Source organism: Camellia sinensis, unplaced genomic scaffold, assembly GCF_055761805.1.
Source record: "Camellia sinensis isolate YWXY unplaced genomic scaffold, ASM5576180v1 Unanchor12, whole genome shotgun sequence".
In the NCBI taxonomy this organism is placed as follows: Eukaryota; Viridiplantae; Streptophyta; class Magnoliopsida; order Ericales; family Theaceae; genus Camellia; species Camellia sinensis.
The window spans coordinates 2,775,371-2,792,164 of record NW_028128998.1 but is presented as its reverse complement, the minus strand read 5'-3'; the positions used below and the strand labels follow the sequence as shown (position 1 = coordinate 2,792,164).

Below are 16,794 nucleotides of genomic sequence, written 5' to 3'. Positions count from 1 at the left end.
GATCCCCTTAGATCCATTGCATCTTCAACCCAAGTTCCTTCATCAAAGTTGAAGAACACCTCAAGAGCTAGATTGTGTACGGTGGAGATTGGGTTTTGGCACCATTGATTTCAAGGGTTTCATCTCATTTTCTTCTTCAAAACATGAGGTAGTAACTTCTTTGAGTTATATATACATGTCTATGCAAGGTTAATGTGATTTTGGAGCTTTCTTAAAGACATTATAAAAAGGTTTTGGTTTTTAGCTCAAGAAGTTAATGGTTTTGCAAAAGAAATCCATCTTTTGTTTCATTGAAAGATTTTCTTGAATAATTGAAGCTCATTGTCATAAAAATGATGTTTTTGGTGAGATTTTACCAAGAAATTGAGAAATGCATTGTTTCGGTGAAAAACCTAGAAATTTGGGGGGTTTGTTGGATGTTGAGAAATTATGATTCTACTTGTGTTAAATGAATGTTCAAATGGAGATTTCATGACATTAGATGTAAAATGTCAAATTTCTTAGTATATGCGAAATTAGTAAATTTCCTTGGAATCTATTGTATATGTAGATATGTATATGAATCTTGAAATGACAAAATGTTGAGACCTTATGAGATGTGGAAATGTTGCAACACTTGGATAGAGGTAAAAGTTCATGAATTATCCGTGTTAAATGTATTGGAAAAAGAAAGTGGAAATTGTGATCGCAAATGGAACAATTGTGGGGAAATTATTTTAATGGTTGCATGATACATCGCATGGGTAATCACTACATGGCATGGTTAATTGTTGCATTGCATGGATAACTGTGGCATTGACATTTCAATATATAGCTAGTTATAATTATTGAATTGGGATTTGAAACTTGCATTGAGAAAGAATTATTGAGAAATGAGAACTATTGTAATGTCTTGGGATAAATATGTTAGTAAATCCGGATAGGAGGTGTAGATGGAATTGATTAAATTGGCCTGAGTGTCCGGGGTGAAAGACCGAAAACACGCGCGGAGGAGGTACTACTTCCTTTCCGGTTAGCAACCGGTAAAGTAGGTTTTTGATAGTGCTAGTTATGCCTACTTGCAGATACCAACCCAGGGATTACCTAAGTTGTATTTACCACCCCAATGAATTAAACAGCAAATTTCTAAATTGTAAAGAATTTCAAGTTAGCATTGTGCATGGTGGTTTTCAAAAAGATGTAAACGAACTCTTTTTTTGGGGCGTAGCATGGCATGTGCATTTCATATTGGGAATTCTTGCATAAACGTATATACTTTGTTAAGATTTCTCTACTGGGCTTTATGCTCACCCCTATGGGACTTTAGTGCAGGAAAAGATGTGGTGAACCCGCCAAACTAGGGCGTGGGAGTATGTTTTGAGAGTATAAGGCTCTTTTGTTGTGATTAAAATTTTTGCAAGCCAAGGGCTATTCATGTGTGGGTCCGAAAGACCATTTTTGTGTAACCGGGCTTAAGTCTTGGAATATGTAAGCCTTCAAGGGCATTTTATTTATTTTGGGATTTGATGTTCTACATGCTATAGATTCATGTATTTCTATATCATTGAATGTATAATTCGCATGTGAGACTTCCGTACAAACCTTATTGATTAATGATGTAAAGGTTGGAGAATTGCTATTATTCTTTAATGGATGTTGGTTGATGTACCTAATTTGTGTTGGGTGATTTTAAGGCGTTACAACTTGGTATCAGAGTTATCGGGTTTGAATACTTGGGGCTCACGGGGAGTGGTTGTTATACCACGGTGGGTTCATTTCACATGATTAGGTGATGTTTCGGATTTTGTGATTATGTGATAACATGTTTATGTGACTATATGGGTATGAGATTGGACTTTTGGGATGTTATCTGCGCCTATTAAATTCCTTGAGGTCTCATTAGAAGGATATTTGATCAATACTCGTTCTATTAAGAATTCTTGGTTTTTCACGAGATGAATCTCATCACAAAAGAATAATCCGTATATGCTTACGTAACTAAGTGCTAATGTGAAGTGGAATTGAATTGTTTGTGTGGTAGAACATATATGGAATTGTTGTAGTCAAACTTGTGAGGCAAGTTGCGAGCACATTTGGAATTATGTGCTAAATTGTTTATCTTGTTCCTTAAGTAGGATGTTAGGAAGGGGTCAAACCCGTGGTGGTAGAGGTGGAAGGTGTGGTAGAGCTCGCAGGGGGGGTGCATAATATGGCCGAGCAAGTGGGGCAAGCAGAAATTCCAAGGGAAATGGGTCAAGCCACAATGGGGAACCCTAGCCTGAGAAATGGCAGGGGCCTTGAGGGTATCGATGAGTACACTGAGGGTAGAGAATCAAGCTAGAGAGAATGTCGTAGAGATGAGGGCGAGCTTTCTCACTAGGGAGTTTTTGCGGGCCAAGCCAGATGAGTTCCATGGTGGCCCCGAGCCTAAGAAAGCAGATAAGTGGCTCGAACAGACAGTGAAGACATTTGAGATGCTTCACATCGAAGGCAGTGAGCTTAGAGTGACTCTTGTGAGTTACTACCTCAAAGGGAATGCAGGCCAATGGTGGAAATACGCCAAGGGCCGAATAGAACCAACATGGGAAGCATTTGTGGTGGTTTTCCAAGACAAGTACCTACCTCCCACTGCTAGGGAGAGGTTGAGGCAAGAATTTCAGGACCTTAAGCAACTCAATATTTCCGTGGCCAAGTTTGAAGCAGCCTTCTCTAGTTTGTCCCGGTTTGCACCGGAGTTAGTGGCAATGGAAAAGCGTCGTTGCATTGAGTTTGAGAAGAAACTAAGAACAAAAATCTTGTTCAAGGTTGCCGGGAACATGATCCGGAATTATGATCGACTTGTGGAAGCGATGGCACACGTAGAGATTACCGTAGAGGCCAAGGAGGAGAGAATTCGAGGGTCAAGGTCGAGGGGTCAAGGGTCACAAGGGGACTATAGGCCAAACAAAAAGAGAAAGAACACATTTTCATCCTAGTCCCAACCGCAGCAGTCTAGATCCACCTTTCCCTTGCCTAGTGCAGGCCCGGGGAAGAGTGCGCAAAGTGGTTTTTCTTGTTTCAAGTGTGGCCAACTAGGTCACAAGGCCTTTGCATGTCCACAGAAGGGAGGAGGACAACAGATGTTGCCACCACCACCACCTAACCGATGTTAAAGTCAATCTCAAAGTAGGGGGTAGGGGCCTACTTGATATCAGTGCAGTCAGCCAGGGCACATAAAGAGAGCTTGCCCGCAGTTGGGAGGTGCATCTGGCATCAGGGTCGAGGCTGACTCAGAGCCACTAACAGGATCACTCAGTCCAGACTTTGCGAGCTAATCAGGGAGCCGCTTCGGCTTAGTCAGTGCAGCAGGCCTATGCTCCGAGAGATAAATAGGTTGACTAGAGGCCACAGGAGCACGTATATGCTGTTACCGCACCAGAGCAATTGCTAGGATCCTCGGTTGTGAGAGGTATTTTTGTTGTGTGTAATTCTTTGGCTAATGTGTTGAAAGATACGAGTGCGTCTCATTCATTCATATCTACCGCATTTGCGTCTGTATTGGGATTAGAGGTGGCACGGTTAGCATCTCCGCTCATAGTAGAGTCACCAGTTGGGGGTACAGTTGCCTTAGATGGGAGGTGTCATGGTTGTGAGATAGAGGTTACCAAGCGTCGACTCCCGTTTGCTTTTGTGTTGCTAGACATGTTGAGTTTTGATGTTATTCTAGTTATGGATTATTTATCTTCATATCAAGCAGTGACTGATTGTTTTTGCCAGAGGGTCACAGTGTGCACCTCAAGTGGTGATTGTTTTTACTTTCTGGGGGATAGGGTTGATAAGGTCTTGTCGCCAGTTTTTGACCCTCATAGTAGAAACGAGCTTAGTGGCCTTCTTGCTACTCTCTTGGATAGTGAGAGTGATGAGACTCGTGTTGAGTTGCCAAGGGTAGTTTGTGAATACCCGGACGAATTTCCCGAGGATCTTACTAGTTTGCCACCCCACCAGGAGATTGAGTGAGTGCCTAGAACGACACCAATTTCTATGGCGCCTTATAGATTTGCATCTGTGGAGTTGCATGAATTGAAGATTCAACTCCAAGAGCTTTTAGACAAGGGTTTCATTCGCCCTAGTACATCGCCTTGGGGAGCGTCGACTTTCTTTGCGAAGAAGAAGGATGGGTCGTTGCGGTTGTGTATTGATTACCGTAAACTGAACCGGTTTACCGTTAAGAACAAGTATCCTTTACCCAGAATAGATGATTTGTTTGACCAACTTAAAGGGTCTTGTTTCTTTTCAAAGATAGATTTGAGGTCAAGATTCCATCAGTTGAGGGTTCGGGAGGAGGACATCCAGAAAACGGTCTTTCGTACGCGTTATAACCACTATGAATTCCTTGTAATACCTTTTGGGTTGACTAATGCACCGGCTTCCTTTATGGATTTGATGAACCGAATTTTTAGAGAATACTTGGATCATTTTGTGGTTGTCTTTGTGGGCAACATCTTAATTTATTCAACTTCCGAGGAAGAGCATGAGACTCATTTGAGGGTAGTACTTGACTTGCTTAGAGAGCACCAGTTGTATGCCAAATTTGAGAAATGCGAGTTTTGGCTCACTGAAGTGAAGTTTTTGGGTCATGTAGTGTCAAGAGAGGAAGTATCTGTATATTCTTCAAAAATAGACGCCATGCAGGATTGGGAACAACCCAAAAATATTTTTGAGATTCGGAGTTTCTTGGGATTGGTAGGGTATTATCGATGTTTTGTAAGGGACTTTTCTAGACTAGCCGCGCCTTTGACTAGATTGACTAGAAAAGGGGTCAAGTTTGTGTGGAGTGAGGCTTGTGAAAAGTCTTTCCAACAGCTTAAGGCTAGACTGACTACCGCACCGATGTTGATAATTTCGAAAAGAGGTTTGGGTTACACTGTGTATTGTGATGCGTCTCGGGATGGGCTTGGTTGTGTCTTGATGCAACGGGGAAAGGTTGTAGCTTACGGTTCATGACAATTGAAAACTCATGAGAAGAATTACCCCACCCACGACTTGAAGTTAGCAGCAGTAGTGTTTGCCTTGAAATTTTGGAAGCTTTATTTGTATGGTGAGAATTTTGAGGTTTTCTCCGATCATAAGAGTCTAAAATATTTGTTTTCTAAAAAAGACTTGAATTTATGCCAACGGAGGTGGATGGAATTTTTGGAGGATTATGACTTTAAGTTACACTATCATCCGGGAAAGGCCAACGTAGTGGCCAACGCCTTAAGTCGGAAATCCGTGAGTAGTTTGGTGAGTGTGGCTATTCAGGAATCGGTTATGTTGGGTGACATCAGCAAGTTTGAATTGCACTTGGGTGAGCCCGATGAGGGTGTAACTTTGTTTACCTTGAGTGCTCAACCTACCTTAATTAGTAAAGTTATAAAGGCACAACAAGAAGACCGTGAAGTAAAGTCAATTCGTGATAGAATCTCTAACGGGAAGGAAGAGAAGGGTTTGAACATCCACTCAAATCTGAGTGTACGATTCCTAGACCGTTTGTTTGTACGAGAATCTTGTAGAGAGGAAGCGCTTCAGGAGTTCCATCACTCACGCCTTGCGGTACATCCGAGAAGCACCAAAATGTATGATGATCTTAGCCGTCAGTTTTGGTGGAGGGGTATGAAGCAGGATGTCGCTTCCTTTGTGTCAAAGTGCCTTACTTGTCAACAAGTGAAGGCTGAACACCAAAGCCCAGCGGGTTTGTTACAACCCTTACCGATAGCCGAGTGAAAATGGGAACACGTTACCATGGATTTTGTAGTTGGGCTTCCTAGAACACAGTGAGGCAATGATGCGATTTGGGTGATTGTTGATAGGTTGACTAAGTCTACACATTTCATTCCGATGCGTACCAGCGACTCAATTAAGCACTTGGCAAAATTGTACATTAAAGAGATAGTTCGACTTCACAGAGTTCCTGTAACCATAGTATTAGATAGAGATCCTCATTTTACTATCTGGTTGTGGCAAAGCCTTTAAGAGGCATTGGAAATTAAGTTGACCTTTAGCACCGCTTACCACCCTCAAACCGATGGGCAGTCGGAGCGTACCATTCAAATTTTGGAGGACATGCTTAGAGCTTGTGTCCTTGATTTCAAGAGGCCTTGGGAGAGACATTTGCCGTTGATTGAATGTGCCTATAACAATAGTTACCAAGCTAGCATCGAGATGTCACCATTTGAGGCCTTGTATAGCCGACCTTGTAGATCACCGGTTTGTTGGGCTGAGGTGGGGGATGCACCATTGTTGGGTCCAGAAATTGTTAGGGAGACAACCGTGAAAGTTGCTCTCATTCAAAAGAGGTTAGCTACGGCTCAAAACCGATAGAAAAGTTATGCCGATAAAAGGAGACGACCTTTGTCTTTCGAAGTGGGTGACCATGTTTTCCTTAAGATCTCACCTTGGCAGCGTTTGATGAGATTCGGTAAGAGTGGTAAGTTGTCTCCGAGGTTTATTGGGCCTTTTAAGATATTGGAGAGAATTGGGGAGGTGCCGTATCAGCTGGCTTTACCACCACAACTTTCGAGGGTTCACAATGTGTTCCATATGTCTATGCTTAGGAAGTATGAACCCGACCCTTCTCACGTGCTTGATTGGGTTGATTTGGAGGTAGATGATGATGCCTCTTACGAAGAGCGACCGGTTCAAATACTAGACACCCGGGAGCAAGTGCTATGGGGCAAAATTGTACCGTTATTAAATGTGTTGTGGAGGCAAGATGGGGTTGAGGTGGCAACTTAGGAACGGGAAGCGGAGGTCTGCTCCAAGTATCCAGATTTGTTTGGGAATGCTTAGTTGTTTTAAATTGTAATATTCCCTATTGTTGAAGGAAAAAGTGTTAAAATTGTTAATCACATGTTGTTATATGTATTGTTAATCTAAGCATGAGGTTGTGGTGGAATGATATTTTGGTAGAAAGCTTCATTTCGGATGCCTATTATAAGCAGTTGTCGTTTGGAAATAATGACGATGATGATGATGATGGTAAATGTTGGTTGAAGATCGATTTTGTGATTTGAAATTATGATGGCACAGTCATGATTGCTAGAACCCATTTGTGTGGTTAGCTTATTTAAATTTCGAGGAAAAAATTTCCTATGGTGGGGAGGTTGTGATGACCAGTTTCGTATACGTCACTTCACTTATTGTCCTCTTTGGGTTTGTTGTGTTCAAAAGCTTTTTCTCAAATTTCGGTCCTTGTTTATTCCGAGTTTGAGTGTCACTCGTTTAAAAGGGTGCTCGGTCGAGTCTGGAGTGTCTGGAATCGAACCAGAAAAAAATTCTGGGCTGAAGGACCAGGGCCGCACGTGCCAGGGATGAGGCCGCACGTGTGGGGAAGTGTGGGCTCTTGAACATTGCACACTACATTATATGCAGGTGCGGAGGGGAAGTACGAGAAGGTGCCGCACGTGCGGGGATCAAAGCCGCACATGTGGGGGCAAGTGTCGCACGTGCAGACAGGCATGAGTCTGTAAAGCTCTATTTTTCTTCTCTTTTTGGGTTGTGTGTGTCACTTTTCCTATACCACTCTCTCACTAAAAACACATTACTCTCCCTTCTCTCTACATTTCATAGCCCAAAACTCTTCAAACTCTTGATCCCCTTGTATCCATTGCATCTTCAACCCAAGTTCCTTCATCAAAGTTGAAGAGCTCCTCAAGAGCTACATTGTGTATAGTGGAGATTGGGTTTTGGCACTATTGATTTCAAGGGTTTCATCTCATTTTCTTCTTCAAAACTTGAGGTAGTAACTTCTTTGAGTTATGTATACATGTCTATGCAAGGTTAATGTGATTTTGGAGCTTTCTTAAAGACATTATAAAAAGGTTTTGGTTTTTAACTCAAGAAGTTAATGGTTTTGCAAAAGAAATCCATCTTTTGTTTCTTTGAAAGATTTTCTTGAATAATTGAAGCTCATTGTCATAAAAATCATGTTTTTGGTGAGATTTTACCAAGAAATTGAGAAATGCATTGTTTCGGTGAAAAACCTAGAAATTTGGGGGGTTTGTTGGATGTTGAGAAATTATGATTCTACTTGTGTTAAATGAATGTTCAAATGGAGATTTCATGACATTAGATGTAAAATGTCAAATTTCTTAGTATATGCGAAATTAGTAAATTTCCTTGGAATCTATTGTATATGTAGATATGTATATGAATCTTGAAATGACAAAATGTTGAGACCTTATGAGATGTGGAAATGTCGCAACACTTGGATAGAGGTAAAGTTCATGAATTATACATGTTAAATGTATTGGAAAACGGAAGTGGAAATTGTGATCGCAAATGGAACAATTGTGGGGAAATTATGTTATTGTTTGGATGATACGTCGCATGGGTAATCACTACATGGCATGGTTAATTGTTGCATTGCATGGATAGTTGTGGCATTGACATTTCAATATATAGCTAGTTATAATTATTGAATTGGGATTTGAAACTTGCTTTGAGAAAGAATTATTGAGAAATGAGAACTATTGTAATGTCTTGGGATAAATACGTTGGTAAATCCGGATATGAAGTGTAGATTGAATTGATTAAGTTGGCCTGAGTGTTCGGGGTAAAAGACCGAAAACACGCGCGGAGGAGGTACCACTTCCCTTCTGGTTAGCAACCGGTAAAGTGGGTTTTTGGTAGTGCTAGTTATGCCTACTTGTAGACACCAACTCAGGGATTACCTGAGTTGTATTTATCGCCCCAATGAATTAAACAATAAATTTCTGAATTGTAGAGAATTTCAAGTTATCGTTGTACATGGTGATTTTCAAAGAGATGTAAACGAACTCTTTTTTTGGGGCGTAGCATGGCATGTGCATTTCATATTGGGAATTCTTGCATAAACGTATATACTTCGTTAAGATTTCTCTACTGGGCCTTATGCTCACCCCTATGGGACTTTGGTGCTGGAAAAGATGTAGTGAACCCGCCAAACTAGGGCGTGGAAGTATGTTTTGAGAGTATAAGGCTCTTTTGTTGTGATTGTAATTTTTGCAAGCCAAGGGCTATTCATGTATGGGTCCGAGAGACCATTTTTGTGTAACCGAGCTTAAGCCTTGGAATATGTAAGTCTTCAAGGGCATTTTATTTATTTTGGGATTTGATGTTCTGCATGCTATAGATTCATGTATTTCTATATCATTGAATATATAATTCACATGTGGGACTTTTGCACAAACCTTATTGATTAATGATGTAAAGGTTGGAGAATTACTATTATTCTTTAATGGATGTTGGTTAATGTACCTAATTTGTGTTGGGTTATTTTGGGCCGTTACAAAAACGCCACCAAACACAGCCTATAGTTGACAAACGAGACTTTAGTCTTAAGTTAAATCTGATAGGCTACCATCCAATTAAAAATTATACTCTTTTTTTTTTAAATGATTAAAAAAATTGGAACTATTACTCTATAGTGATGTTAGAGGAAACAAATTATACATAAAAAAAAGAAAGTTTATAATTTTAATTATTAATATTTATATAATTTTTCATTAATTTGGAATTTGTTTTCACAAACTACACTGATGTATAGTTTCTATAAAAAAATTTAACGAAACGTCACAAAAAATCAGACTAAGTAGTCATATGTCCACCTTGCCTGATGCACAAATGCACACCACAAATTAATCTATTTAAATTTTATTAATTCTTTTTTAATGTTGGGCAAATTACACTTTGCACTCCTACACTTTGTATCAAATCTCACTTTGGCTCCTACACATGAAATCATGACAATCAACCCCCTGCACTTCTGGTCAAATTCCACTTTAATCCTTGCACATGAAATTGTGACAGTTAACCTTCTGTACTTTTGGTAAAATCTCACTTTGATCTCTATACAAGCGTCAATTTTCCTTTCTATTATCAATTATTTAAATATTTAATAGAATCTTGTCATGTGATAAGAATGTAACTATGACATGAGCGTAAGAAAGGATAATTATCTACATTTTTTACCAATATACACTTTATCCCAAAATTTACATCAAAATATGACTGTATTAGACTATTCGATCCCTTGGGACCTCGTAATGGCAGATGATGTTGTTTCTGATAAACTTTACAACGTGCGACGCCTTCAACACGGCATATGATTGGGCCTCGACCCACTTTGTAAAGTAATCTATTGCGACTAGGATGAACTCATGCCCATTCGATCCCTTCGGAGTGACAGCCCCGATCATATCAATTCCCCAAACTGAAAATGGCCATGGTGAAGTCATGTTGTACAGCTTCGACGGCGGGATGTTCATGCGGTTTGCATGGATCTGACATTTGTGGCATCGCCGAACAAAACCGATACAATCCTCCTCCATGGTGGACCAGTAGTAACCCTGTCTGAGAATCTTCCGTGCTAGCATTACTCCGTTCATGTGTGCACCGCACTCTCCTCCATGGATGGCCTCCATCAGGCGCTTCGATTCTTCGGCTTCGATACATAGCTTGTGCATTCCCAGATGACCTCTCTTATACAGCTTACCCCCACAGATGATGAACTGAACAGCCATTCTTCTGATCGCCCTCTTATCCTTGGCATTCGCCCCTGGTGGATACGTCTCTTTCTCCAAGAAGTTCCAAATGTCGTAATACCAGGGGTTTTCGTCCTGAACTTCATCTATGGCGGCGATTGATTCATGCGCCGGCACAAACTTCTGATCAATAATAACCGGACGCATCCGGACTCCAGACGGGATGTCTATCATGGAAGATAGAGTTGCTAGCGAATCTGCGAACCTGTTGTTCTCTCTTACTAGATGAGTGAAAGTTAGCTTCTCAAACTAAGGAATTAACAAGTCCAAGGCCTGGTGGTAAATTATCATTTTTTCTTCTTTAACTTTCCAGTCTCCTTTTGCCTGAGACACAACAAGGTTCGAATCCCCGATGACGTCTAACCGTCTTGCCCCTAGTTCCAGGGCTGCTTCTAAACCGGCAATACATGCCTCATATTCTACTTCGTTGTTCGAGACTTTGAACCGGAGCTTGAAGGCTAGAGGGATACGGGAATTGTCGGGTGCTATCAGCAACACTCCTATCCCATACCCGTACTGATTTGACGCTCCGTCAAAGTACATCGTCCAATACTCGTCGTCGACGTGCAAAATGGCTTCATCTGGAAATAGGTATTCAACTGCTCCACCTCCTTCCACTGGATGATCAGCTAAGAACTCTGCTACTGCTCTTCCTTTTACTGACTGACGCGTCACATACTTCAGATCGAACTCGGAGAGCAACAGCAACCAACGAGCTAGCTTACCCGTAAGCGCTGGTTTCTCGAAAAGGTATTTGATGGGATCCAGTCATGAAACCAGCATTACGAAGTGAGCTAACAGGTAGTGTCGCAGCTTTCTGGTAGCCCATACTTAGGCCAAGCAAGCCTTCTCCAACGGTGTGTAGCGAGTCTCATACTCTAGCATTTTCTTGCTCAGATAGTAAATGGCTCTCTGCACCTTGTCCTCTGACTCTTGCGCGAGCATGCAACCCATCGTGGTCTCAGTCACTGAAAGATACAATATCAACGGTCTCCCCTGCTCTGGTGGCGACAACATGGGCGGGTTCTGTAAATATCCTTTCATCTGTTCAAAAGCAGCTTGGCATCGGCCGTCCCATTGGAATTTCCTTCCTTTCTTCAGGAGACCAAAAAGTGGTTCACAAGTCAAGGTTAATTTTGAGATAAACCGTCTTATGAATTGCACTTTACCCAGAAAGCCTCGCACCTCCTTTTCAGTCCTCGGTGGTGGCATTTCTAAGATGGCCTTGATTTTGGAAGGGTCGACTTCGATGCCCCTTTATGTAATCAGAAACCCTAGCATTTTTCCTGCCGTAACACCGAACGTACACTTCTGTGGATTCAGCCACAACTGGAATTCTCTGATCCTTTCAAAGAACTTTTACAAGGCGGTGTAGTGGCCCTCCCTTTCTTTGGACTTGACAATCATATCGTCCATGTACACCTCCACCTCTTTGTGGATCATGTCATGCAATATCGTGGTCGCGGCACGTTGATATGTAGCTCCGGCATTCTTTAACCCAAACGGCATCACTTTGTAATAGTATGTCCCCCACGGGGTGGTGAAAGCAGTCTTCTCCCGGTCTTCGGAGGCCATCACTATCTGATTGTAGCCTGAAAAATCATCCATAAACGAGAGCAAAGCATGCCTCGCTGTAAAATCCACCAACTCATCAATATGTGGCAAGGGAAAGTCGTCCTTCGGACTAGCTCTGTTCAAATCCCTGAAATCCACGCATACTCGAATCTTGCCATCCTTCTTCGGCACTGGAACAATGTTGGCCAACCAAGTCGGGTATTTGGATACTAACAGGAAGCCTGCGTCGATTTGCTTGGTGACCTCTTCCTTAATCTTGAGAGCCCAGTCCGGGCAGATCCTCTTGAGTTTCTATTTGATCGGTCGGCCCTCGGGGTCGAGAGGGATCCGGTGCTGTACAATCTCAGGATCGATTCCAGGCATGTCTTCGTAGGACCACGCGAAAACGTCTTTGAAATCTTTTAATAAAGCGACTAAGCGCTCGCGTTCCCCCGAAGACAACGTGGACCCGATCTGGACCAGCTGCGGGTCCTTCTCAGTACCAACATTCACAGTAGTGATTTCATCCATTAAGGGTTTAACAAATCCTTCCTGCTCTTGATCAATTAATCGTTGCAAAACCGGAGGAATTTCTTCCTCGTTGTTTTCATCAAAATTTTGAAAATCCTGATTTAAGCAATAAATCAAAGGCACAGAAAAATACTCAAAAATCACATCCACATCATTCTCATTAAATACTTCCAAGCCGTCCGATTCTTCTGTTACAACAGACTCAAAAGAGAAAGAAAATGACGACCTAGACAGGACTGTGGCATCCGGGTTATCACCCCCAGGAATACCGGACTCAGACTCAGTCGAGCTGGAACTTGATTCCGACTCACAAGACTCAGCGGAATCAGATTCCGGCTCACTACCTGACCTAGTGCTGCTTGATAAAAATCCCTCTTCGTGTTGCCAAACGAGAGAGGGTGCGATGGATGCATCCAAAATAGTTGATGGTAGGCCCGCAGCCGTTTAATTCCCGATCATGCATACCGAGAAGTTATCCCCCAAGCACTTCTGTTCGATCAAAAGATCTGAAAGTGGACATGCCAGCGCTACCCCCATTTCATTTTCAGCGTCCTCAGACTGCGCTTCCTTACTCTACTCAACCTCCGCTGATAGATTTGTCTGCCCTTCGGCAACGTCATCCTCAGGTAGCTGCAGGTCAAAGAAAATCTCAAACCCCGGTATGCGCTTCCTCTCCGCGTTCAGCCACGGCTCTGGGAAGCCACAGAACGGAAAGTCCTCCCCCTCCCGGACAAAGCGTCCGTTTAGGGTACCCTGAATGGGCCTATGCATCAACTCAAAAGTCTTCCCAGCCTGCTTTGCTCTAGCTCTTCCAGCCATTTCCTTTCCCTTCCTTATCTAGTCTTCATTGGTGGGTAGATAACCCAAGCCGAAGGTGTATGGGTTATGTGGCACTTCGGCCAATGCTGCGACGCCCTTCCGGCCGCTCTTTCCCAATCCCATCCCAAGGATATGTTGAAGCTTGTTCATGAGGTATACCGCTTGGGCACTGACATATACCCCCTCGTTAGCAGCCATGATGTCCTGTACAACCCGAACCTCAGCAAGGGTGAAACCTGACATAAACACGTCCTCCATGCCGTGCTCAATTTCCAAAACTGGTGTAGATACTTCCGGCGGTGAATGGATCGATGAATTCCCAAAAACAATGGCTACTCCTTTTCCATAGGGGTATTTCACCACTTGATGTAGGGTGGAGGAGACTGCCTTGACTTGATGCAGCCACGGCCGCCCCAAAAGCAGGTTGAAAGTTACAGGAACCTCCAAGACATGGAAATCTATCTCATGCTGTCCCGGACCAACCTTTGTTTGAATCTTAACTGTTCCCATTACTTCCCGGCTTGTGTTGTCATACGCTCGAATCACTTGGGCTGTTGGCACAAAGTCCGCGATTTTCAAACCGATCTCATAGGTTGTCCTTGCCGGGCAAACATTGATGGCGGACTCTGTGTCGACAAGGACCACCGGTATCCATTTATTCCTACACTCCACAGAGATGTAGAGTGGCTTGTTATGGTTTCCCCCCTCGGGTGGTAATTCCTTGTCAGAAAATGTCATCATCGGGGTAGCTCCTCCCGAAAAAACCAATCCAACCAACTGCTCCGGCGTAGTCTCTATTGAGAGTTTGGCCCTGTCCATGGCTGAAAGGACAGCCTATCTATGTACTCGAGAAGCCATAAGCAGCCCCCAGATGGAGATGTCTGCTTGTATCCTTTTCAATTGTCTCAATACGGCCTCATCCTCGAGTTGCTTTTCTTTTTGCTTCTCTGCCTCCCTATCTTTTCCAGACGCCTCTGGTTGATCTAGGTGTGGAGGCTTGAAATACCGTCCACTCCTAGTCATGTGATCGACTTCGCTGATATACCAGGTATCATCTGGTTGGTTACTCCCCCAATCTTCGTTTGTGTGGGCAAGACATAGATCATCGTCCTCCCACCACATTCCATCTGCAGCCGACAAGCACCTGTCCGGCTCTGGCATGACTGTTCTCATACTCGCAGTACCTTCTATCCCTATGCTCGCGGCATTCTCCATTTCTGTGCTCACAGCAGCCTTAGTCCCCACATGGGCTTTTGCCTTCCTGATTCTCTCGGAATCTTCGAATCTTTCCTGTTCCGACTGTGTCAATGCAGCCGACTGTTCAATAACCCCCGTACTCGAAATGCTCCAATCCCGAGCGAAATTCTTGACACCGGCGCTCTCCGGTGATGCACTCTGTTCTTCAACCCTTCCGGTTGTCACTGACATTCTTGCCCCTGCCGGGCCTTGTTGTGGCTGAAACTCTTCTACCACATCTGGTTGATCGTCCAACCATCTCGTAGCCTCCGTTGATTCCTCATAATCGAACCAGTTGACGGCTGAGTCCCCTGGATCTTGGTTACTGTAAAACTGGAGCTTATCAAGGTCTTCTTCCACAGCCGTTAAATCATCTGTTCCCTGTCGTAGACCGTCCCCCTGGATTACACACAGCTCCCCCTCTGTTTGTAGTTCCATATCTGGCCTATCCTGGCCTATCGACAAAATGTAGTCACCTGGACTATAAGCTTTCTCAACACTACTCCCAGATTCTGCAGACTCCGACTCAACAACCCCCTTCTCCTTTGGAATCTTCTCTCTCCTGTCCTCGACAGTCATCACCGCTGGCTTAGGTTGGGTTATGGAGGTGTCCATCATCCACAAATCGGTGCAATCGGGAAGGAACACTTCCGGCTTAGGCAGGTGGGAAGGAGTGATATAGATGCTAGGATCGTAAGGCATGACCCCAGTTTGGATGAAGTTGACTCTTTTGGGTGGTGGAGCTTGGTTATGTGTGGGGAGAGGGTTTGTAGTAACGTTGGGTTTCTCGGGAGGCAAAATCACCCCGTTATCGATGAGATCTTGAATCTCATGACGTAATCGGAAGCACAGGTCGGTGACATGACCGTGCTGTTGGTGAAATGCAAAATATTTGGCTGGGTTGTGGGTAGCGGGGAGTCTTTCTGGTAAGGGTCGCGGCTCTAGGGGCTTCAGATGCCCTTTTCTGATTAAAACCCCCAAAGCTTTGGACAGGGGCATATAAAGTGGAGCAAAGGTTTTGGTGTTTTTGGGTGGGTATTTGGCTGTTTGTGGGTTGCTTCCGGATGCACCGGAGAATGGTGCGGCCGCCATAGTTCTTGGGGGAGGGTTGGTAGTGACCATACTCACTTCGGAGGTCCTGGCAGTTGTAGCACCACTCGGGCCTGCATTAGTGTTACGATTGAAAGTTCTGCGGGGTTGCTCCCGGTCATTATCAATTCAGCCTTGCTTCAGTGCATCCTCAATCTGTACCCCCATTTCATGTAAATCGGAAAAGGTAGGAAAGGGGAGTACGATTATCTTCTGCATTAACTTGGGCTGAAGATTACGCACAATCATTCAAATCTGATCTTTGTCCGTGGGCCTTAAGGTCATCATCGAAGCCTTAGCCCGCCATCTGGTCACGAATTCTGAGAAGCTCTCTTTGGGTTCTTGCCTCGTTGTCTCGAGATCTTAGGTCGTAATCTCGATTTGTGTATTGTATGAGTACTGCAAGATGAAGGCCTCAGCCATTTCGTCCCAGCTTCTCTTGACGTCATCCTCCAATTTGGCATACCATATGGCCGCTACACCCGACAGGGTCCGGCCAAATAGAGACAGCTTCTGCAGTCTAGTGAGGCCCATTGGCCTTAGGATATCTGAAAACAACCTCAGGTGCATCATGGGGTCCCCGGACCCATCAAATCGATCAATGTGCGGCATTTTGAATCTGTCAGGCAGCGTCACAGCTGTGTCAGTGTATCCATCTTCGATGTCAGGGATGGTCTTGACTCCCTGGGACTTCTTAAACATCTTTTCCAACTTGCTTAGTTTTAAGGCTGTGGGGTCCACTTCGAACTCAAAAGGAGAGTCCGGTATATTGACAGGCGTGGGCGCCTTGGATAGTTATGGTGGAATCGGGGGCGGAGCTGGCCCCGCTGGAAGGTCTGTATTCTCTTGGACATTCCGGACATTCGGTGTTTCTTCGGGTATCGGAACCCTTAGTGGGGGAGGGACTTGCTGTGAAACAGATGCTCCGGTTTGCTGCTGTAACCTCACGATTAACTCTACTTGTTCATTCATAACCGTGGCCTGCTATTTGGCGAACTCTGCCTATCGGACAGCATCCTACTGCATCGCTTTCATGCTTTCTTGG

At 43.7% G+C, this 16,794-nt stretch overlaps 1 protein-coding gene across 1 annotated transcript; it reads left to right on the top strand.

The window, feature by feature from the left end:
- Positions 1-2,264: 2,264 nt before the first annotated feature.
- Positions 2,265-2,954, top strand: LOC145814706 (uncharacterized). The gene has a single exon (XM_082911712.1). It carries the CDS (start codon positions 2,265-2,267, stop codon positions 2,952-2,954), a length of 690 nt encoding a protein of 229 aa, XP_082767838.1.
- Positions 2,955-16,794: the final 13,840 nt, after the last annotated feature.